The sequence below is a fragment of the Corvus brachyrhynchos genome, unplaced genomic scaffold (genome assembly GCF_000691975.1).
Source record: "Corvus brachyrhynchos isolate BGI_N302 unplaced genomic scaffold, ASM69197v1 scaffold105, whole genome shotgun sequence".
In the NCBI taxonomy this organism is placed as follows: Eukaryota; Metazoa; Chordata; class Aves; order Passeriformes; family Corvidae; genus Corvus; species Corvus brachyrhynchos.
In genome coordinates this window covers 3,655,552-3,679,552 of record NW_008238452.1, presented here as the reverse complement: position 1 = coordinate 3,679,552, position 24,001 = coordinate 3,655,552, and the positions used below count along the sequence as shown (strand labels likewise).

The following is a 24,001-nucleotide window of genomic DNA, read 5'->3' as shown; positions in this document are numbered from 1 at the left end:
GTGTTAGTGAAAAAAGTCCAGCAATGAGTCTGTGCACTGCAGTTGTTTCTAGCAATGTGAAGAAATGTATCTGCTTTGGCCATGTTTCTGTATATTTTTTGGCCCGTAAAACATGCACCCAGCTGTAAAGCCTAGGAGGAGGCTAACCAAAACCTGTGTGAAATGAGGTGAGTTTTTTTCCTTTCTTCTTGTAGTTGCTTTGCAAGGGAGTTTACAGTCCTGAGTAGATAAATTTTGAAGAATGCCTGCAGCTTTACAGAGTCGTAATGCATAGTGATCATTTTTATATGTCGATCAAAATTGTTTGTGCTACGAAATAGTTGCTAGGGCTCAAAAATTTAAGACAGCTGATAATACAAGTATAATATTAGATAGCCACAGGTTGCTCTAGACCTTAGTTGCATGTTGGGGGATTATCAAAGTAGGATGTAGTTGCCCTCTAAGCTTTTAAGACATGATGTTACTGTGGTTGGCATTTAATTTCACAGTACATCCTGCATCCTGGCACTTTGGAGAATGCAGAGGCTTGGTGACTGCTACTGTATATCAGAAGTTCTTAACCTTGGAAGATGCCAAATGTCAGCACTAAATGATGTATAAAGAAGTATCTGTATTAAAAAGTGATTCACTGGCAGCTGCTCTTGTATTTTAACTAGTTATAATCTGAAGAGACAATATTTGCAGATGCAGTTTTGTCTTCCCGTTGATAGCACAACCCCTGCACAGATAGTCTCAGAGAGAGCAGTGTGACTGCAGATGAGAGGAAGCACTCTGTGACATGGCCTTGCAGTGCCACTCTTGGCATTTAGCTGCACTGGGAGGCAAGGGGGTCAGCTCAGCTGTGCTGGAGCTCATGGCAGCTGAAGGCACTTCCACTCCAAATACCTGCATCCCCAAAAGCACTGCTGCTCCTCTGGCTCTTGTATGAATCCTCACTTTTAGCAGTATTCCTTGAGTAAATGGAATATGTGCAGCTCTGGATCTATTGGTGGGTTATGGTACACATACAATAGCAAAATAGTAATTGAGATGCCAAAATAGAAACACTTTTGCCATTAAACATCAAGAAAAAAGGAACTTTTATGAAGTATTTTCTTATTCAGTCTAGCTTGCATTAAGAGTACTAGGTCAGAGACGTGAAGAAGACATCTGCCATTTGTCAATGGAATAAACCCATACAAAATCAAATTGATATAAATAGGAAAAAAATGTTAAAGCAGTCTCACCACAGTGTTTTCTGGTGTATGCAGGAATTCAGCATCCTAAAATAAAACAAATCTAAGTTAGAAAAGTTTTAACATTTGAAAGTGGTGTCCATCACAAGATATGTACTAAGCAATACATAATGCTCAAAGGAAATTTCAATATTATGACAAATACCATCACTTACCTTATCTTTCACCATGGTTTCTAATTGCTCAATTGTTTTGAGAATCTGTTTGTATTTCGCTGTTCTGGGTGAAGCTGCAGTCAGCACCATACTGGAGCAGAAGAAAAGCATGCAGAAAATAATCATCCTCTTCATCCTGATAGGTTCTGTTTTAAAACGTGCTGGGAGCAAAGTTGTGCTGTTCAAGTGTAACACTCCAGTTTGAGCTGTGCTCAGGTATGCTCTGCATCTACCTATATATTGCTCCCTGCTGGAGATGGAGAACCCACCCATTTCAGTTTGGAAAGCTTTGTAGAATGGATTAATGAGTAACCCTTTTTTCTTTTCCACTGGCTAGATGCCTGTACGCGACCTTGTGCGTGGGGGGACAGGGATTGATGGAGTGAAAGAAAATGTGCCCGATCTGCACATTGGACAGGAAAAGAAGAGAAAAGGGTGAATTCCCATTTTCACTTTGAGTCAAGAAATGAACGTACTAAAAAGTTGGTACTTAGAAACCACAGGCCTAGGTAAACAAAGATTCTGCATTTTTTTTCCTGTGTCATACAGCAACTAATCTCTTCAGTCCATCTGCAGCTCTTCTGTACTGTTCTGGAGAAATATGACAGGACTTCTTTCAAAATGTAAATGTATTTATCTTACTTTAGGGCTCCAAGGAATGTTAGCGAGTTCCTCCTGACATCTATGAACCTTGGCTTTTTCATTCCCAGCTTGGATTCTGTTAGAGCTGTGAGTAAAAGCTCATCTTAGCATTTAAATCAGCTGAGATCTGCTTTATACTTACTTGGAACCAGTAGCAGATTCATTAACACCATTGTGGAGGCCATATCCACTGGGGGTGAAGGTTGCAGGGAGAGACATTGTTCTGGGAGAGATGAATCCCTGAATGACGCCCATTACTAAGATGGGAGCAATACTGGAAGAGCAGGGACTAAATCCTGGTGAGTCAGTCCCAAGGGACACTATTACTTGTGACAGCTAAACACATTCAATTACATCCTTCAGCAGCTAGGTTCAAGGTTAGTTTCAGAGTTTATTCTCTTCAAAGAAGATGTGATACTGAGACCTGAGAATTCTCTTGGGAATCTAGAAGTGCACTTGTTCTGGGTGAAATCCATACAAAAGTCTCTGCAGGGATAGGGACTTACTGGACTGCCAGCTCTAGGAATCAGTTGATTTTAAAATCACTGATTGTAATATTTTATCACAAAGAGGAAAAAACCAACTTTAAATGCCTCTTACATATTATCATTAATTAATTATTATCAATACCATTAAAAGGTTCCTGTTTGGAATTAGCAGAAGGCAGTTAAAGTCACTTGGGCACTTTCACTGTGGGGAATAAAAAGATGGTCATGTGTCTTTCAAATTAAATCTGTCTCTGAAAATCTGAAGATTCCAGATGGTTTTGGAGATGCTTTACAAAATCTACACAGAGTTTGGACAGCAGCTGGGTGTGTGGTAATCTGTGTAATATGCTGACATTGTATCAAATGCACCTGCATCTGTCTGGTGGGTGAATCTGGGCTGTCAGTCTGGGTCACTTGTTCATTGTTCATTTAAAAATGAGTGCTTAAACTGGTGAGAGCTGTATGTGACATACTCTGGCACGTTTGTTTTCTGTGCACAAACAATTATTTACTCTATGCTGTTTATGTACTTAAGTAATTTTTCTTCTTTCAGAAAATGAATAGCTTAAAGGAATGGATTTTACAGGTGTATGTAGGTACACGTATGGCACACAGGGTCTCATGCATGCACACACACAACCTCTCCTGGTGAAAGGGGTAGCTAGTCACACCCAATAGAACAGAAATCCTGAAAAATGAGAACTGAAACAAGTAAGAAAAAAAATACTTTCTTCTATCACATAGTCTGAAATTTTATTTCCTGAAGAAAAGGTAGTGTGATGATTTTTTAATCTTTTTTTTCTATAGATGTGTTGTGAAATAATGTTAGATAAGCAGCACAGCTGCACTGTGCGGTACAGAGGATCTCAGTAGGTTTTATTTGAAATGACTGTTAATTTATAGCTAAGGTTCATTAAAGGAAATCAACAGCATCTTTGGTTTGAGCAACCACATGGTCACCAGTACTTCTTTTTATCCCTCCTCCCTCCATCCCATTCCTGTGATGCTTTGTAAAACTTTTTTTGTCTGTTATCCAACAGCTGCCTGAGGCTGCTGAGAACATGGAGAGATTATTTCCAATTGTGGTGTTCTTTACATGAAGAGGGTACTTGGCTCTGCTCCTCTTTACCATAACTTTTCTGTAGGTTGTTGTGTGGTAACGTGGATGAATGTTCATTTATCCTTAATCCACTTTTTGACTTGCTGGTGGAAGTGTTCATAGTAAAGAAACAGGCTGGTGATAATGCTTGCTTTTACTTCTTATTGTCAGTATTTCAACTGTGGATTCTTTTGGGAAACCTCTTTGAGCCCAGCTCCAGTAGGTGGTTGTGCTTGCACTGTCAGCCTGTTATTCATCTTTATTTGGTTGATAGGTTGGGAACTTTTCATTTGGATGTGTAATATGACAAAAAAATATGACAAAAAAATCTGTGTTTTCAGAAGCACAGGACTTGAAGGGACAGAGGCAGATCTCCAGCAAAATCATGGGAGGTGAGACGGCTCTGTCTGAGCTACTCCAAATTAAATCAGTTAGATCAGAGATCGGTTTTAAAGCTGGTGGAGTAAATGGGAAGTTAAACAATGGGCATTTGACAATGTGGTAACTTGTGTTTGCATATCAGGTCTCTAAAACTGCTGTATAGTCTTCTGGTTTGCGTTAGAGGCTGTAAGGCCACAATAATTGCTTCAAGGAAGGCATTATAACAGAGAAAGTGAAATGCAAGGACAAAGGAGGACTTCCTCTATTGTCTAGGCAGTGGAGAAAACTCCTTGATATCCCTCTTATCAGATAAGAGTGAGCAGCAAGTTTTTTATATACGTCACCTCTCTCTTGTGGCTTAGGAACATGCTGAGTCAAACAATGACACCCTCATTCACGTTGTCGCCGGCTCAGCCCCACAGGGATGGCTGAGAAGTGGAAATGTGAGAAACCTCCCAGCCCAGCCCTGCCAGGCCGAATCCTCCTCTTTCCTCTTTGCTACGGTGCCACCCAAGAGATGCATGACTTCGACCCCGAAAGCCCGGTTCCCCCACCTACATTTTCCTTTACAGGAGAGCTGAATGGAGGCTTTTCCCATGGCTTAGTCATTGCTATGGCTCAGCCAAAAAACTCTGTAATGTACAGGGCTGCTTTCAAAGAATTTTTATAACTTAGGTCTGTGAAATTTTGTGTGTGTGCTATCTGTGACTTGGGGGGATTGTAGGAAAAGAGGGGAGAGAGTTATGCTGGAAAATGGGAGACTTAGGAGGAAGATTCCTGTAAAACAGATTTAGAAAAACTAGTCTTTGAAATATTTCTGACAACTTTGTAAGTTAGTTCTACCCCCTTGCAATCTTATTTTCCTATTATAAACTTTGGTATAATTCTTTGGTCTTTTAACTTTGCTTTGAAGAGGGAAAACCTAACCTGGGACAAAATCTATTCTTAACTTGTATTTGCAATAACAAGCAGAGTAAATATAACTCTGAATGGGGAGACATAGGTACTAAAATATTACTGGGCAACAATATAAAACCATTTACATTCTCCATAATGTTCCTCCAGAGTTAACTTGTAGCTGATTTCTTTCCCATCCTGCTCCTAGGTAAACCCAGTAATCCTTTTTAGGCACATAGTTCAATGTATTTGTGTTCTTCCCAACCACTGATAACAAACTGTACTGAGAAAACTTCCTGTTAACACCCAGAGCCTGAGACAAGCTTAGACCGACCCTGCCCAGTGCCAGATATTCAGAACTGTCCTCTTGTGGGCACATCCTTTTAAGTCTCCTTTAGTGCTGGGAGCAGCCTCCCACCTCCTGGGTCACACCTTTCTCTGAATGTAGGATGGAAGAAGCCTCCCTGGGTCACCAAGTGTAGTCTTCTGCCACTGCAGGCATCCACATCATGCAGTTCCTTTCATATCTCAGCTAAAAACTCCTGCATAAGGCCTGAACAGTTTGATTTCTGTAACTAAGAGCTTAGAGCTGTGCCTGGGCTGTGTTCCAGCTTTTATAGAGAGCTTCATTCTTGTTAGCATTGCAGTAGTGCTCATAATCTTTCCCCACTACCAGAGGACAGCCACGTTCAGAGGACAAGGCAGCAGCTGACAGGATGTTCAGCTACCACAGTTCTCTTAAAAATTTGAGGGCAGAAAGGAGTTGCTCAGCTGAAAGCCACAGGAGGGGAGAGGTTGGGGCAATGAGTGAGACGAGTCATTGCTCCTGCTCTGTTCGGCAGCCAGGACTTCTGCTGCTCAGGGGTTTGATGCATGGCAGGTCTGCAGGTCTCCTTGTGAAGGATGGCCCACAGCCTTTCTACCACAGAAGTGTTGTCTGTTTCCCAACATTCCCAACACATTTCCCAATGATTCCACTAAGACACAGGCCTACAGTGTGAAAGGCAGGGATGTGGTAGTGCTGAAATCCAACAGTGTGTGTGTCATGTTCATCCTAAATGTTGAGAAAGAAAAATCAGAAGAGATACATGCAGGTGTTGGACTGTGAATGGAGGATGCAGAATGGGCACAATGCAAAATGCTTGCTTTTTTAATTTACTAATATTAATGAACAGAAGGAACAGAAGTCAGAAGAGAGTCACTTCTGTGCTACAACATCAGTAGTACAAACCAGATAACCTGCAAAGCATTATAGGCTCAAGATGGATGTGCACAGTCTACTGCAGCCCGTGGGAATGCGCTACATAGGTAGCATTCCACTGGCAGCTGGGGCTCCCTTTATCCTGTCATGCCTTGCATGGTGATCAGCATGACACTGCAGCTTGAGTTTGATAACAGAATTAAAGGTTTGATGCATTTCATGAGGCTGCTGTGCTGGTGTGGGATCTCCACAGCAGTGCAGTTGTTCTCCTCTTACACAGTCTAAAGCTGAATACAGGGCACAGCCGCTGAGGGGCTATGGCCCCTTTTCCCTCCTTCAGCAGATCTGTCCTGATTTTGCCTTATTAATACATTCTATATAACTGTATCTTCAAAATAAAATGCAAATCTCTCCTTTTTATTATGGTTATTGCTGGCAGATGACTGAATGCTACTTATTTCTAACTAGTTCTGCTTTCTGGTTCTCAGGTGCTACCACAATACTACAGATCGTACTCTCCTTCATCTATGTATGTGTGTTTACTGTTTATACACAGTTTCTATTAGAATTATTTTTAATGGTAGTGTTGATTCCAAATCTTATAAACTCAGTCACGTTGTTCTCCTGCCCTTTCTTTTGTGTCTTCCCCGGGACAATGTCCTGTCTTACGGTGCTGGGGCTCCTCTGGCACAGCAAGAAGTAGTGAGGACAGAGGAGCAGTGTGACATTGCACTGGAGGATGCAGCCTCCCTTTGGAGCGACTCCATGTCCCTGCTTGCACACCAACTCCTCAGCTTGCCCTGAGCACCACCCCTGTGCGTGCTGTAGACCACTGGATCAGCCACCAGATGTGCTGTACTTCAGCTCCTGCAGCGGAGAAGAGGCTTTGGTGTCACACTGTGTAGCCTAAGAGAAGGCTGAGGCAGAAGCCACCTCTGCAGTTCTCAGGGTGTAGTAATGCAGGTTTTTTCTTCAGCTGCAAAGCCATTTAAAGAACCTTCTCCTCAGGTCACTGCTACTCTGTGTCACAGTTTGTCAGCATCTGAGGAACCTCTGTTACAGGGCCTTGGGTCATTAAAGTGAAATCCCTCTTGCAAAGGCCTTGAGAGCTTGTTTGTTTAGCTTTGTTTTGATTGCAATCATTTCACTATCGACCCTACTTTCTCCTTAGCACACCTGACAGATTTGCAAATAGAAATGAGTTGCCAGAAGTCCAAAACTCCCCTTCTACTGCCTTTACTACTGAACCAAACTGTGATCGCCTAAGCAACAAGTGCCTCCTTAGCACACGAGGCTGAGGGGGCCAGTGGCTCTCACTCAGCATCATTGTTCCACGAACAGCAATCTGGTGCCAGTGCAGACAGCATTCAGGCAGAATCATTTGATGGAAGAGTATTTAGGGGAATCTTAACTCTGCACCCTGATCTACATTTAAGACTCCTGTAGGTATGATGGTATTGTGCAAGCAGGATTTGTTGTTACTTTTCAGGCAGTTTTATCAATAAAAGCCTTGCTGCAGAAGTAGCTATACCCATCTGGAATTCTCTTAAATAGGAATACTATTCTGTTTCTCATACATTAATTGCTCTGTGAATGTAATGCTCTTTGTTACGACTTTTAACTTCATAAATAGATCTGCTATTTAGTTGTTTACAAAAGGTTAAAGTCTGCTGAGGTGGCTAGCTCATGCTATCCTTAACAGATAAAACTTCAAGCTAGTAACTTTGTAAAAACAGCTTTTTGTAATGACCTTTTTTTCCAGATGTCTCTGTCTTCATCTCTAACTAGACGTATCTAACGTAGGAATGTGTGTGCCGGTGCATGCAGGTTTATCTGTTATGTGCACACACATACAGATTTGAGAAGCTGTATAGCACAGTTGTTTGCATGATGAGTTTCATTTCTCTTCACAGGTCAGCACCTTAAGCGAACTTTGAAAAAACTACTGTGTGAGCAGTCAGCACACCAAGGCAGCAGCACCCGTTGGGTAGAGGTTGTCTTGGATAAAAAGCTGAATGCTGTGGTTTCAGTGACTTGTCGTTGAAACCTTGCGGTTTCTGTGTAGGAGGCTGTATAGGCTGGACACGTTTGACATCCTTGTTTCTGAGCTGTGAAATCTGTACATCTAATTTATGAAAATTATCTCTGGTTCAATTTTATTCTTTTTTTTTAATGAAGTCAACATATTTTCCTTGCATTCAGTGGAAACGGTAATGGAAATGTTTTAAGATGCACTGTGAGCATGTTTTGACCTCAAAAAGCGAGACAAATCAAGATACTCTTGGTTATGATTAAGGTCTAGGAAGGAAATATTAAATTAAATACAGAGAGCCAGATGTGAGAGGAAAGCATTCTCCACAAGTGTGGAGACAAATAGAGTAAGTAAATGTGGGAAATTACAGAGGACTTATAAAATAAAAATCTTCCACCTGAGAATTTGATATAAAAAACCCCAAACAGCTAAGTAAGGTAATTTAGAATAAACTATAGTACTGGTACCATTTAAGGTAACCAGCAGTATCTGTAGTCTTTCAGGTGGCCTAAATAAATAAATTTACATGTAAGGTAAATCCAAAACTAAAGAATGTGAAGGTAGGACAGAGAGGGAGCTGCAGCAGAAGTAGTACCAATCACAGCAAAACATAATTGAACCGTTGATCAGTTATTTGCTTTTTTTTCTTTTGTAGTTGAGTTCCATGCAGAGTTCAGTGAATTGATTCACAGGATCACAGAATCATCACTTAACTGGAGCCAGGAGAGCCATGGACTCACCTGTATGAGCCTTCATTCCTTCCCTAACTCTCCTCCCTTCTGCTCTGGTGAGTGCCTCCCATCCTGTAACTTCCCAGAAAGCTGAGCTGTGCAATACAGGACACCTGAGCCTCTAATAGTGGCAAATCCCATTCCCTTCACTCTCAGGACCAGTGACTGCCCAAACTTTTGAGTTTTCAACAACAGCAGTTTTGCCTCTGCCACACAAGTTCCCAGAAGCGTGTACGCCATTCCCTCTGAGTGAACCTATGGGAATGTATTAAAAAGGAGCAAAGGCCTCTTGCTAGAAAACAAAGGAGAAGAAAAATAACATTCAAGGTAATATAACAAAGTTTCTTGCTAAAAAATAAATGAAATTACTATTTGTGTGAAAAGAATTACTTAATGTGTTTGTGGGAGTACCAAAATCTGTCCGAAAACATTAGTCAATGACTTCTGTGTGAATAAAGATTGAAAGTGTGATCACCCACTTAGTTATTTCAGAGGGGTGACTGCAAGATTCATCTTAATAATTTTCAGTAATTTCCGTATCGAAACATCAATAGAAGACCATGGATTTTAATTCCCTATTACTATCTCATTGGTCCTCTCAGGAGAGTTCCTTTTCAAGGAAAAAAAATAACCAAAAGTATTACTCTAACATTGTACCTTTGGAAAATTAAGGTGTCTTGTCCTGCTTGTGTTTTCTTTTCAGAAACCTGAGGTAGTAAACATGATGACTACATCTGTAGATGAATATACAAGAAAAGAGTACAATTGGTCTCAAAAATACTCTTCTGGACAAGGACATTTTTCTTGCCTGTTACTTAAGAGCTTCTTGCAGATTTTACAATTGATACCCATCCCTTGAGCAGGACAGTGCTATTTCTCTGAACTAACTCGAGGGAAACCAAAAGGCAAACAAGGAGGCACTGAAGATCCTAGCCTAGAACAATGGAGGCTTTTGAAAATCACATTTTCCCCATTATCACTGCAAGATATGCAGGTAGGCAGATAACCAAGGGTTAGCTTTCTTTTGAAGCACCCAGACTTTACCTAGAAGCAATATCATAGGATTCATAATTCCTTCCCATATAGCTCAGTTTCCACTCCTGGATCCTCCTCTTCTGATTATCATAAGGATTACATAATTACTTTGTTATTCAACCCATGGAAAAACTCTGTCAATGCTTCTTTTACTTGGTACCTAAACCTCCCAGGATAGTTGCATCCCTTAAATCTCGCCTTCTGCAGGTTTGGACCCTGATGTTGAGGGAACAGCTGAGAAGTCAGAAGAGATGCTGATGGCACTCCAAAGGATGCAAAATAATTGTACTTGATACTGCTGCATAAAGGGCAAAAACGTGAAGGGAAATGGAAACATTGAACCTGAGAACAGGAAAACTCATGAGAATCTCAGAAACGGCCTGAAGAAAAAAGGAGACAAAGATGTAATTTCCAAAACAATACCCGGAGATCAAAGGAGGCTGATGTGCTTTCAAACACCGTTTGTGGCGGATCTGCAGGGAAAGGTTAAAGAACATTGTTTTCAAAGGTGCTGGGAAAATGCAGAGTGTGGCAGAGAAGCATTAGACCCTGTAGATTTTTTCTTGTCTCTTTTCCTTGCCATTGCCCTCTGCACAACTGATTTGGCCTCACTGAGAGAAATGTCACCGTTCACTTCACTTTAAATTGCGTTTAAATTGAGCAGAGATAAACAGTTCTACCCTCTGATATAATCATGTGCCATGGAAACTCTCCTTACTGGTTGTCTGAGCTGCCTTGTTTTCTTCTTTATTGCTAGACCGAGTTCAGTGCACAAACTTACCCTCTCAGCTCTGTTCATGATATCCCGATTGATTTAATTAAGTTTGGCCAATTTCTGTCAAAGCTAATAAATAACTAGAAATATTAAAATGTTCTGTGCTGACACGTTCATATGATCATTTCAATTTTCCATTAGTGATTTTTAATTATGATGTTTTATTTGTAATAGTTTTAAAAGCTGGGGAAAAAACCTTTCTTCATTGTTTGATGTAGAATGTCCAACCTGAAGTGAGCTTTTTTTTCTTAGCCATCTCAGTAATTGCAGTGTGTTTTGTGCCACTTCATATGGTTTCTGGCAAATTAAAAAATCAGATGCTCTCCCTTTTTTAGGTGATCAGTCTAACATTTATAGTCATTCTCTGTGCTTCCTTAGATCTTTATGGTTCAGTATATATGCTCTGAAAAGTTTTTGTTTTTTCACAGGTGAGAAAGAGTGCCAGGATTATATACAGTCAGTAACCGGTATTCCAGAAAATAGAGGACTGAGGAAGTAACTGTAAAAGGACACAAGTAAAACCAGACTTTTGGCATAAAAAGGCTGAAGTTGGTCCTTGTCCTTCCTACTTGATGCAGGAGGGTTAAGTGATCTGACATAAAAAAGGAAGGTCAGTAAGCCAGTGTGCCAAAGCAGAACTACCCAGGCACTTCAAGGCAGTTCATAAGGGGCAGGGATAGTGTAGGTTAAAGGTAAAAGAACTTCTGTCTTAATAATTTCTGTCTGCTTCTAACAGAGCCAGGGCAATTTTAATTAACTTACCAGGCTAGGGAATCTGGATTTGCCAGCTGTTTGGACAGGTAGTAGTTTCCTTTTTCTCTGACAAAAAGATAAGTACTGGAACTTTCAGAATTCAAACTGTGTCTCTATGCTGCTCCTTGATGTTTAAAGAAAGAAAACTTCAATGTTTTTATTAAGGCTATGAGGGTGGTCAGGAGAAGCCAGTATTTTATACATTAAGTTGCCTTCTCTATATAAAATTGTATTTCATATGATACATTGTCTTCTCATTAGTGTAAATCATTCTTCAGTGTTACTTAAAGTCTTCCATAAGTTAGTGGAAAATGGCCTAATGTGGCTTGCTGTGGACTGCTGTGCCTTAATAGTTCTTTAGACCTACACAGCACTTTATTGCACCTACTGAAAATGGGGTAAAATAGCCTTATTTAGCTATTTTTCTGTTCCCATTTTATCCATTGACTGGAAAGACATGCCCTTTGGCTGCTTCTTGCTCTAGACTTTTTCCAAAAAATCTGTGTATTCCTTACTGAAGGAATTTAAGGGAACTTTCACCTTCAGGGTGTTGATTTACTTTTCTTCTCTTATGAGCTAAGATTTCTTCAAGAATGACACTGTGCATGAACAAGAGCAGCTCGGTGCCAAGGCTGAGCATTCACATACTCAGGTATGAATCAGAGCAGCTGAGTCCACACCTCCATTGCCTCTCAGTCTAGTACTGAGAAAGCTTTCCAGGGCTGATTAGTCATTTGAGTGAAGTGCAATAAATGTCAGAGAAATGAATTTAAAAAGAACCTTGCTGAGTGTGAGGCATAGCTGCTCTCTAGTGGACTTGTGAATAGTGTCAGCAGCTCTGAGTACAGTTATCCCCAGAAAATAATAGTGTAGATACCCTGCTGAGAGACAGAAGATGAAAACTCCCTACACCTGTGAGTTCAGCTGCTTCACTTTTTTTCCACCTCTTCCCTCTTTGTAGCTGACTTACACCAGAGCTACAGTGAAAAAACAATGCAGGAGCAGCTTTAAAAAATATCTCCTGTCCAGTGCTGTGGAGAGACAATATTTCATTGTCTCTATGTTGTGGGTTTGTTTGCAGAGGACAGTGTTTCCATTTAGCATCGTGTGAGAGTGACAAGTATCTTAAAGCTAAGGAAAACTGTTTTATCAGAAAAGGGGGAGGTGTTCAAAGCACAAGTGCTTATTTCTTGAGGCAGCACGGAAAGCAGAGGAAAAAATACCTGCTGCACAGAGAAACTTCACTTTTGGGAGCATGAGATCGTCTTGGGCTTTCTCAGGAGAAAAGTTAATGATTTCCATGGGATTGAGGTCAAATAAGTGCATGCACAAAGAGGGCCTGGGAAAGACAGGTCCTGCCCAGCACAGTTGGGGCTGGATGTGGTACAGAGCAGTGCTCAGCCTCCAAACACCCCCAGGGAGAGCGCTTCTATTCCTCACCTTCCCAGCAGCTTCATTGGCTCACTGTTTAGCCTGCTGTCCACTATATGTCAAGGAACTCTCCTACATCCACCAAAATGCCCCAAGCAATAACCTTCTGCCTCTATTGATTTATTGATGGGTAATCTTTAAAAGAATTTCAGAACAAACCCATCAGTTACATTCTTTTATTGCAGTAATTTCAGCAGAGTAAGTGACACATTTCATAAACAGCCCCTGAAATAACTTAGGGACCAAATAACAAACCCACTGAAGTTTTATTGGAAAGACTGAAAAATTAGTCTTTAATACTATGGCCAAAATTAAGTGTGCAACAAAATGTCTTCTGGAGAGAGCCTTGGTGCTGTGCAAGAATTGTGCAGCCACAGAGAAAGCACTGGTGAGTTTGTGACTGTATTGTAGACACAAATCCAAGCCACAGCCTCAATGGCACTGCTGTGAAGGAAGTGAACTCCATCCTCGCTGGAACTGGGACACTCACAGTGATAAAACTGGTTTGATTATGGATCCTCTGCTTACACTAAATCACATTCATTCTTTTCTGGTGGGAACAAAGTCTACAATTTGTCATTGCTAACCTGTTGCTCATCAATAATTATTTTCATCTTCCACTGGGAAGGAGTTCACTGAGTCCTTCTCCCATCTACACATACCTAACAAGAGGGGTATGTGGTTCTGTGCCTGAAGTGGGGAGCTAAGCTAAGAGTCTGGAAGGGCTTCCACATCTGGAGAGCAGAGGTATTAACACCCTCCTTTTACTGAAACTGAGGAAAGACTTACTTACCTTATTAAGTAAAAAAATCTGAGTTTTGTAGTCTGTGCCCCAGGTAAATGGGTATATTGTCCATTGTCCCTTCCACTGTGTACATGTTTGAACACGTGCTGATCCTTGGCATTACACAAGCACCCAACCCTCAATATTGCAGTATGATAGCAGAGAATGGGAAGAAAGTCTGACTTTTGCTACCCTTATGGGCCATCATTTCCATCCTTTAGTGGGGGTGAGGTAATGGTTTAAATGAAAAAGGTTCAGACTTTAAAAATAGGATATGCATTTTGTCTCCATAGGGAACTTAACAGGTACATCTGAAGGACCACCTTGATCTGTGAAAATATGTCAGTCTGGACTGTGCAGAAGTGAAAATACATACATGAAAACTAATATTTTCTATTTCCTTTTTGTTCAGCTTCCTGTATGCAGAGCCCAGGTTGTTTATTCTTGTGAATGATGCAATGGGTTAACGGATAGTATGTGGGTTATCAGTAAGGAAATCTGAAGGTACAAGGACCATAACAGTACCTAATGTTTCACTTTGATTAAACTGGTGGAATTCTGTCTCAATGGAAAATTGTGAAGGCGTACAGCCTTCATTTCATCAAGAGGATACGGTAGGAAGTAACTCAAAAGACAAATTGTCATATTATTTCTAAATCGCTGTCATATTATTTCTAGATTATTAAATGCCTTGAGGGCTTTCAATTCAAAACCCATGCAGTCTTTTTACAAAAGATAAAATACATGCATAGTCTTTCCTTGCCAAGGCTGAGATTTAGGGAGGGAAGGGGCTCGGGAAGGGTTTGGTGGATTTAGTTAGGAGCCAAGAGAAGTCACCAGGAGGTTGCCATTCTCTAACTGAGCTTGCGCAAGGGAATGAGTGTGTTTCCTTTTGGATACTGCTTTCCATGAGAAGCAGCCTTGTATAAGCACTTAATTTGCTTTAGAAATCTAAGGAAATTTAAAATATTTTATATCAAAATTAAAAAAATACATATATCTTCCTTTTTGTTTCTTTGCTGCTTTGTAGGGTGTACAGCAATGCAGGATAAGCTCAGTTGCCTTTTAGAAATAAAAAGAGCTGGCACACAGGGAAGCTGCCCATAATCCCCCACCCCTGAGAGCTTCAAGATGCATGGCAGAGCTTCCCTCATGGGGATGAACACCAGGCCAGCTGTCACCCAAACCCTTGTGCAGTCCCATCTGCTCCCCTCCAGGTAAGCCAGGAGAGAGGCTTGAGTATCCATGCACAGGAAGCACAGCAGTAGGACCATTTCAGTAGCTGCATTCACCATTCTCAGTGGTTCTGAAATGTGTATGCATGACCTTTTTTGTGTCTTCTGCAAAAATATTTGATGCTTTTTGTGGGCAGCAGTCAAGATTTTCTTTGAGGTGGGTCTAATAGACATTGTTTCTGTGCCCAACTGGTCTTGCTTGAATAAAGATCAAGAATAATGTTTTGGTAAAAACCACTAGGCAGGGAAAGCCCTTGGGTTACCCCACCTTAGCACTGCATGTTGGTGTTTTGAAACTAGGGTGGGGTGGTTTATATTTTGATAGACCATTATCTAGGAGGGAAGCAAATAAACTGAAACTTGACCTGATTAGTGCCTTGTTCCTCACCAATGTTGGTGTTGTTTATATGCTGCAAAACAGCCTGTGAGGGCAGCCAGGAGCTAAAGACAGTCCTTTACCCTAAAGGCTGGCAAACAGTTTTCCTGGGATGACTTCACCAAATACATTAGTTTACCCAAGGCTCTGAGAATTAAATACACAGGTAGTATTTTCCTCCTAAATTTATAGGAGAGAGGTACCTGAGTGAGTGCCTTGAGTGCCAGCCACGTACCTCCTGCTGCAAGATGCAGGACCTACATGGTGCCAGCGCTGGTAAGAATCTCTGTGGCATTAGTCACAGCTAGTGGCTACCCACAGTCACTCTGGCTGGCTGAGCAAGAAAACTTGTGGGTTTGTTTCAGCTTCCTTGCTAGAAGTCTCAGACCCATACATCCTCATTTTGGGCAAGGGATACACTCCCAAACATGACTTATCCTGCTTATTTCTTGCTATGGCCTGTCCACATCACAAGCCCTGCACTCCCCTGGTGGTGAAGCAACAGCTTCTAGGGCCTCATTGTTTGTAAAGCCCATATCTCCCAATTTCCTCTTTTTCACCTAATACTGACCATTTCCACTCTGCCTTCAGAAACCTTGGCATTTTTTAAAACAGATTAATTTTGTTTGCCTTGAGAGAGGCTTTTTTGTAAAACTCTGCCTCATTGCTGCTCCACTCCTTCCTAAATCTTAGACAGAAAATGCCTCCTTCTGTGCCCAGACTTGTTTTTCTCTTCTGGTGAGAGTGATTTAATTCTTATTCTGCTCTTCCAATATTGCTCAAAAGATGTTGCAGGAAACAAAGTTGTATTGTATTGAAACAGAAAACGATTTCAGAATGGGATGAATCACCCTATCTTCAACCCCCAGCTAAAAATAATTAAAAAAAGGATGATTCACAGTAGAAAGTCTATAGGAGGTTTCTCAAATTCAGTTCTGGTTTATCATCTGTGAGGCAATTCTGTGCTTGTCATTCTGGCAATGTGGTACCATTTTACTTGAAAATGGCTTGGAGGTTTTACTGATTCATTCTGGAAGATGACTTTGTTGGTAAATTAGAAGGTTATTTTTGCTTCTTTCATGAAGTATTTGAAGCATATTTCAGACTATAGAAAATTTAAGTAAATAAAAGTAAATATATAATAAAACATAACAATAAGTATAGTCAAAATGCAACATGCTTAAAGCCAGTGTGAGGTAGTGCTTTTTTTATGTGACACAAAAGCTGTTAGAAGCTTTTGCCTCAATATCATCAGGGGCAAGACCTTTGTGAGGTTGAGTACAATTAGGCACACTGGTAACATCATCTCTAGTTAAATTACAGAAAAGGGATGAAAAGAAAACATCAGACCTGGGGCACAGCGATGCCTGTCATGCATTCCTTTGGATGAAGGAGTAGTGCCTGGTGCCACAGGCAGCCAGGGCTACCCCAGCTGGGTGCTGGGGCTGGTTATCAGTCCCCTTAAACTGGATCTGAGCTTGCAGTTCCCTTCACCTGGGCAAAGGCTGTGACTGTTTCTGCAGCCTCTGTAAGGCTTGGCAAGCGGGATTGATGCCTGGACATGGTGGTGCACTGGCTTCCTTGGGGCTTTAAAGGACAGTGTTCCCCCTACCTACACCAAAATTCCTGTCCCTCTTCATCAAATCAGGCCAAAAGTCTGGTCTGGTGTGAAGTCTGTTTCCAGTTCCACATGGTGAGCAGAATGAGTATTTTGTAATCTGGCTGAAAATGTACCTAGTTCATATTCATATGAACATCATATCAAATGATCCCCAAAGAGGGAGTCCACAGAACAGCTTTGGTGGAAGTTGAACTGTGCATCAGCTGCAGGAGCATTCTGGAGACCCAGCAGTGTTTGGTGGACTGGCAGAATTGGGTGCATTTGAGGGATTGGTCCATGAGGGTAATGGAAGTTCCCAAGCTCACAACAAATTGCACTGGATTTAAATACAAAAATGTAAGTGTAGTACTGAATAAATGGTACTCTTTATTTCCATTTTCTTAACAGGAAATAGTTTTTTCAAAATTATTGCAGGGAAGATTGTGAAGTAACCAAGCTTTGCTACCCAGGCGAGAGCAATGGAGCAGAGAAGTGGCCCAAGCCTCCTCCTGAGCCCCTCCTGCTTGGCTGCCAGCTCTGGCTTCTGCAGGTCAGTGCAGTGCCTGGTGACTCCAGGAGGAAGGGTGACTAAGAGGGTGACAAAAGTTAGTGGAGGCTGCCATGAAACCCTGTCACAGGAGGTGTGAGATTTATGGCAGTGCTGACATACTTGCTGTGAATTGCAGAAAAGGCACATGAGGTCAAATGGCCAAGCTCCTTGGCTCTCTCGCTGAGGGCTGTGTGGACTAGAAACCAGCTGCTGCCTGGTGAAAGCTTTTTATGAATCACTTTTAATTAATACTCATGAAGGTGGTGGGAGAGGGCAATGTGAAGAGGGATCAGTGCTGAGTGTGGCCAGAAGCAGTGCTGCTGGCAGGGCACACTTTCCATGCTGGCACAGGCACAGCAGCAGCAGCGCTGTTCTGAGATCTGCAGCTACACATAAACTCCACGTGCTGACAGTTTCCCCAGATAGTCTCTGCTAGCACTGCCAACCAAACTGCCTCTGGAACGAGTCCAGAGACGTGGCACTGAGTTGATCACAGGGCTGGAACACCTCCCCCTTGAAGACAGGCTGAAAGACTTTGGTTGTTCAGCTTGGAGAAGGAAGGCTCCAGGGAAACCTTATAGCCCCTTCCAGTATGTAAAGGTACAAGAGAGCTGAAGAGGGACTTGTCACAAGTGCATAGGACAAGGTGGGATGGCTTTAAGCTGAAGGAGGGTCGGTTTAGGTTAGATTTAGGAAGAAATTCTTTACTGTAAGGGTGGTGAGGCACTGAAACAGGTCGCTCAGAGAGGTTGTGGACTCCCCATCCATGAGGTGCTCCAAGTCCAGGTTGGATGCAGCTCTGAGCAACCTGGTCTGATGGAAGGTTTCCTGCCCATGGCAGGGGTGTTGGAACTAGATGAGCTTTAAAGTTTCTTCCAACCAAAACCACCCTATGATTCTATGGATAACTGAATTTTCACAGTCTACACACTTTTTTAGAACTACATTTGATATACCTACCAACCACATTTACTGTTAGACAGCGAAAATTGTAGACATGATTTGTTTATGATTTATTTAGAAATCATTTCACATAGTTAAACGAGTGTGCTTTGTTTGGGGGAATTTACTGTTCTTCTAGTGTATAATAGATAGACTTCCTTGCATTCTAAGAGTAGTCATATTCATGTGGGGAAAAATGAAATCCCCTGTCCATAACTGAATTTCAAGCTGAATACATCACAGAGAGAAAATAATATGTATATTATGCCTTTGGTGTACTCTATGAGCTGTCACACCAGCAAGCAACTACCTCTTAGGGGCAGAAATGAAAACTTGCCTTTACAAACCTGGATTCACTCACACCCATAGGTCACCACAGCTGCAGCAACATGAGTACTGCAGTTCCTACCAGGGTGCTAACCATTCCTTTCACATGCACATTGGTGCCCCCTTTCCTTGGTGACAGGAAACCTGCAACCAGCCAGGAACTCTCTGTCTACAAGTGTCAAAACCTGCCCCTCCAGAAATCCCTCTGGGCTCTGTGGTCACTGAACTCACACCTGGGCACATGTGGGTGTCAGTCTGTTTCCTGCCAGCACATGTCAGTGTGAAACTTGTGCTGCTTTCTCACAAAAGGGACCCTGGGGACATTAACACATGCTTTCTATGGGTGCCCAGGCAGAGTCTTTAGTATAGAAATGTACCTTTTTAATGTATATCTCTACCCAGATGATGAGTAATATATGACCAAATCTGTGACTACCAACAAGAACATTAAGCCTGTGAATGACAATAAGGCAGTGTTTTAGAAAGAACAAGGCAGCATAATAAGGGATTTAAAGATACCTTGTTTTAATGAAGTGAAATATAGAAATGTAGGCTGATTTCTTGACACTTGTGCTGTTTTGCCTTATGTTTTGGAATCCCATACATGAATAGCAGTAAATTTTAATTCTAACACCAGTTTGCTCACAGACTTGTATTTTCTGAGGGTAATATAGACAGGTATTTTGTAGATTTGGTCTTAATTACAGGCAAAGACGAACTCATCTGCCAAAGCAGTGTTCAGCCACCGGAGAGTTTTCCAGCAGCAGGTAATTCACAGGTACTGAAAAGGTTATCAGATGTCAAAGGTTCTCATTCAAGGTTGCCTTTAAAATGATATTGTCTCTCTAGTGCAAATGTTTTATTCCTGAAGACTTTGTCAGAGGGTGTTTCCTTAGGTATTATTTCTGCAACTGGGAATGGCATAAGAGAGGTTTTTGCTTGGTTGCCTTCATAGAAAGTTGAGTTTCACTAAGCAGATGAGGACTCAGATATTCCATGATGTTCTGAATTGAATAAAGTGACTTAATATCAGTGAATGTGAAGTGAATTTAAAATTACATTTCTATGAATCAAAGGTCTAGACAACCTAAAATAAGAAGTTTACATTTACGAAGTAAAAAAAATAGCAGCACTCGCTGTGTGGTTTGGAAAACTGTTCTGTTGTGTAGCCAAATGAATTCCTTTCCTTTGCACCCATGGTCAGGGTTAGGATAGAAACTTTGATTTCAGACTAATTATTTCCACTAAAAACTTCAGAGAACTTAAATTTTTAAGTTGATCTTTGTAGTTTGCAGTGCTGCTGCAGTTAGCATAATGTGGAGTTTACTTTAGTAATTGTTCTTATAGATCTGCCCCTTGCTCCAAATTCTACCTAAGTCACTTGCTGTAGCAATGATGAAAATTTCTGCAGTTTTGGTACTCAGTGTTTAAGTGGTTGGACAAAGTATCAGAAACCATCTGTATCGTACACACAGTAATAAACATGAGAGGGATAGCAGAAGGTTTCTGCCCGAGCAATGCTACCTATGTTCTACGTCCTAAGGAATGACTCAAACAATGGGACATGTTCATGAATACAGAAAAAAGCTGTTGAAGAAAAATGTCTTTATCCACATACTCATGGAGTAACATTATAACATGGCCAATCTTACCAAGTTTCATAATGAATCGTGGGTAGGAACTGAAAAAAGCAAACTGTTGCCCAAACATCGTTACCGTAAGTGTAAAGGAAAAGAAACATTGTAGGTGGGGATTGTAGTTCTGAGCCATTCCTTTGGTGTCTTATATGTAACTGTCCCAGAAAAACCCCAACAGGACTTCACCGTCACAAATCTCCTGTTCTGCAGACAGCCTGCCTGTTCTTGCCTGGTTGGCCACAAGCCCCGAACACTTCTGACAACAAGAAAAAAAAGAATGCCATTTGACGTATTTCACGTTTCCACTCCTGTTCTGTGATCTTTTTCCTTCTGTCTGCGGTTGTTTAACCTTGATCCAGTCATTCAGGTGAGAACAGAGAAAAGTGGAAACAAGGCTGTGTATTTTTCCTCCCGTGTGTTGAGACACGGCACAGTCAGGGATGGACTCAGTGGCCTTCGACCTGAAGCGTCCTTTGAAAACAAAACAGTATTTTGACTACGGCTCAGTGACATTTAATTTCTTCAGCCAATAGTAATTATTTTACTGTCTGGAACAGTGACTCTTGAATTTTCCCCTGGGGATGGCTGAACCACACAGGAGGTTGTGGGGAAGCACCATCCAGGTGCCAAGCTCCAGAATCCACGCTGCAGCCAAGGATCAGCCCTACATTTTGCAAAATCGTCCTTTGCCTGTGCGTGCTTAGACTTTGTTATTTGCAAGCTGTTCAGCTGCAACAAAAATTTCTGTGGAGTAGGGAGTGGGCAGGCATGTTTTGGGATAAAATCCAGGCTGCTGTTTCCAGCCTGTGAACTGCCTACATTGCACCGGCAGCTACGAATTAGGTGACTCAGTTCTGTGTGGTCACAGTCAGTCAAAAAATAGCAATGTTTGTGGCACGCAGGGTGCTGTGGCTGGTCCCATCCTATTGAGCAAATCGATGTTTACAACGACCACTGCACTTTTCCTTTCCCTAGTGCAACACCCAGACCGGCCTGATTTTTCAGTAGCCAGCTGTATCAATGATACCCGGGCCCATGCCTTCAGAAGTGAGTCTGGGAAACAGTGGGTGAAAATTGCCGCCTCCATTTAGACACCTAAATAAAATGCCTGCCTTCAGAAACCCGTTCTGAAAGCCCCGGACCTTATCATTAGTGACATTTCACTGAGATCTGTTATCTGTACAGTTCCACAAGTGACCTAGAATAAGAAGAGAACAATTCTTGTTTTTAGAAATGGAAGAATTTGCCCTTTAGGGAGTCCTCCATGACGCAGAAATATTCAGGCGATCTGTTGGCCTTTGCTTTGACTATCATTGCATGGGATGTTCTTTCTAAGCAGTGTGGAATTGCCCAGTGGCAATCAATGAGCAGAAGCAGCTGGAGATGATCCAGGATGGTTTTGTTGGCTGTGCTGCTTTCCCAGGAGAGCAAGGTTGGGGCAGAAAATCCACTGCAGCGCGACTGTGCAGCGGGAAAGCAGAGCAGGGGGAATTCATGGCACACCACAGCAGTACTAGTGACTGCTGTGGGCCACAGCCACAGTGTGGATTGAGGTTGCCCTCGGGTATTTCACTGATTTCTTTCAGTGTATCTGCAGCCAAAAAAATCAGGTCTGGCTTTATTTTAGCTTCACTTTAGCAGGACCAAAACAGACTTCCTGCTGTCATCTGCAGCAGGGTGCAAAGGCTTGGGACAGGGTCTGTTCTCAATGTCAGCGAGTAGCACACAGGTCCTGGGTACTAAGCACAGCCAGGGGACTTGTGTGGACAGCTGAGGGCATCAGAGGGGTTTGGGCTGTGTATTTCTACTGTTTCATGTTGCACAGGGTCTGGCTACAGATTTATATCAACTGGGAGTCAGGAAGTATGAAAATACCACACAACATTTGATTTTATCATTATTATTGAAGACAACACCCGAAAGACCATAATTCTGTCTTACAGGAATAACTAGACCCTGCCTAATCTCATCTCGGATTTCACTTAAAGTTAGCTCCAATTAAGAATACTTACTTTTCCAGTGGTAAGCTCTTGCCGGAAGGAGTAGTTTCCTTGAAGTCACTGGACTTAGATGGACGTTATAGGACTCAATCCATATGCTGAAGTGTTGGTCTAAGTGGACAAAGGAAGGGGTCTTTAACTTGGATTTCTATCTCTAGCTACGATCTAGGCAGTTTCTCAAGCATCATCCTTTTCCAATTGAATAATGAAGGGAAAAATGGTTTCCTGAAAGAGCTTGTGAGAGGCAGAGCACAGTCTAATATTTAATCTAGTCAAAGTTATATAAGAAGAAAAAAAGACTTGCAGGGGACTATTAACCACTTTTTCTGTCAGAAATATGCAAAAAGAATTGCCATGCTAGGCAAAGTCTGCCTACACATCCTAGAAATTCAATATTTAGTAGAAGTAATCACCCCTGCAAGATCTTTTTCTCTCTTTTGGTAACCTCCGCAAGAAAGAATAAAAATGGATAAATTATATGGGACCCATCAGTCTTAATCTAGAATACACCTGTCTGCACATGGAGTTACTCAGAAAGATCTGATCTTCAGCAAATCCAGATTCCACCCTTAGAAATGCACAACAGGAACACCACCTTAAACAAGAGCTAAAGTCTTCCCAAAACTAAAGAGACACTATTCTGTAGTCTTACCTTTTTTTAGTGTGCATTGTCCTTCCAAATTAATGATCCATAAAATTGCAAATGCTAGTACTGAAATGAGAGCTGTGCAAGGGAAAAACTGGTTGAACAATTTGCCTCTGTCAATGGCTTCAAGACAAAAGGCTGTATCTGCAGTTCTGCATTTCGTTGGTATAAGAGGAAACAGGTCTGCAAAGAGGCTTCTTAAAATAAAAATAATTCTGCTGGTTCTGACTGTGTATTAAATACATCTGTTGGCTTGTGGGGGCTTCTCTTACTCAAAATTGCAGTGAGATTCACAGTAACATTTTTTTCCTACATATCTGATCAACCACATACAACCTTTACTGAGGCAACTAAATTAGAAAGAAAAGAGCAATGCATTAGGATAGTACTGGCATTTGCAACATAGCTTTTAAGGTCTGTTGAAGATAAAAAACATACACAGGTCATAAGCATGTGTTACCGGAATGCAATTTTGCAGGAACCACAAGACAGCTGCTTTTTCAGGGCAAAGATTGCTAAAAGGCATGACATGACACTGAGAAAGATTATATATGTAAAATAGAGAATATCAGTACAACAAGATACAAACTGAGAAGTCTCCAGCTACAGGTCAGAGACTTTACTGCTTAAATCGATTGTGCTTGATTCCTCTAGATTCACATTTGCAATGTTGGACTTCAAAATTCCCAAAATTTGCATGAAATGGAATATGTGCAGCTGGGTGCATATATATCATGTCAAATGAAAAGGAGTTCATAGTCAAAGACCCTGCTGAGAAAACCTGGCATCAGCATCAGGGAATATTCTTTCCTAAAATCCTTAAGCCTGTTTTGGAGTGATTTATTCTAAACAGAAAAGTAAGGGGGTTTGCTTTTAGTGGGTAGAAGAGGGGTTTTTTTGGGGTGTGGATTGCAGCCAGCACAGGTTGAGATGCCAAGCATTTTGTTTGCAGCTCACACTGGCCAAAGCTTTTATGTCAGGCAGCAGAGTGATTATCGCTACTGTTAATCTTGACTTCCAATAATTTTCCTGTACTTTATGAATAAAAT

The 24,001-nt window shown here is 41.5% G+C and overlaps 1 protein-coding gene and 1 long non-coding RNA gene across 2 annotated transcripts in view; one reads left to right on the top strand and one right to left on the bottom strand.

Annotated features, from left to right (window-relative positions):
* LOC103617466 overlaps nt 1–8,764 on the bottom strand; it is a 15,453-nt gene extending 6,689 nt beyond the window's left edge. Inside the window, exons 1-2 of the mRNA XM_017736895.1 lie at nt 1,391–8,764; nt 1,227–1,262 (exon numbers count right to left, since the gene is read on the bottom strand). Coding sequence (XP_017592384.1) covers nt 1,227–1,262; nt 1,391–1,663 — 309 coding nt within the window. The 5' untranslated portion in view covers nt 1,664–8,764. The remainder of the gene's footprint in view (nt 1–1,226; nt 1,263–1,390) is intronic.
* Nucleotides 8,765–8,923: 159 nt separating this feature from the next.
* On the top strand, nt 8,924–10,787 carry LOC108447326. The gene is made up of 2 exons (XR_001862821.1): nt 8,924–9,188; nt 9,565–10,787. It is a non-coding gene; the product is annotated as an uncharacterized LOC108447326 (long non-coding RNA).
* Nucleotides 10,788–24,001: the final 13,214 nt, after the last annotated feature.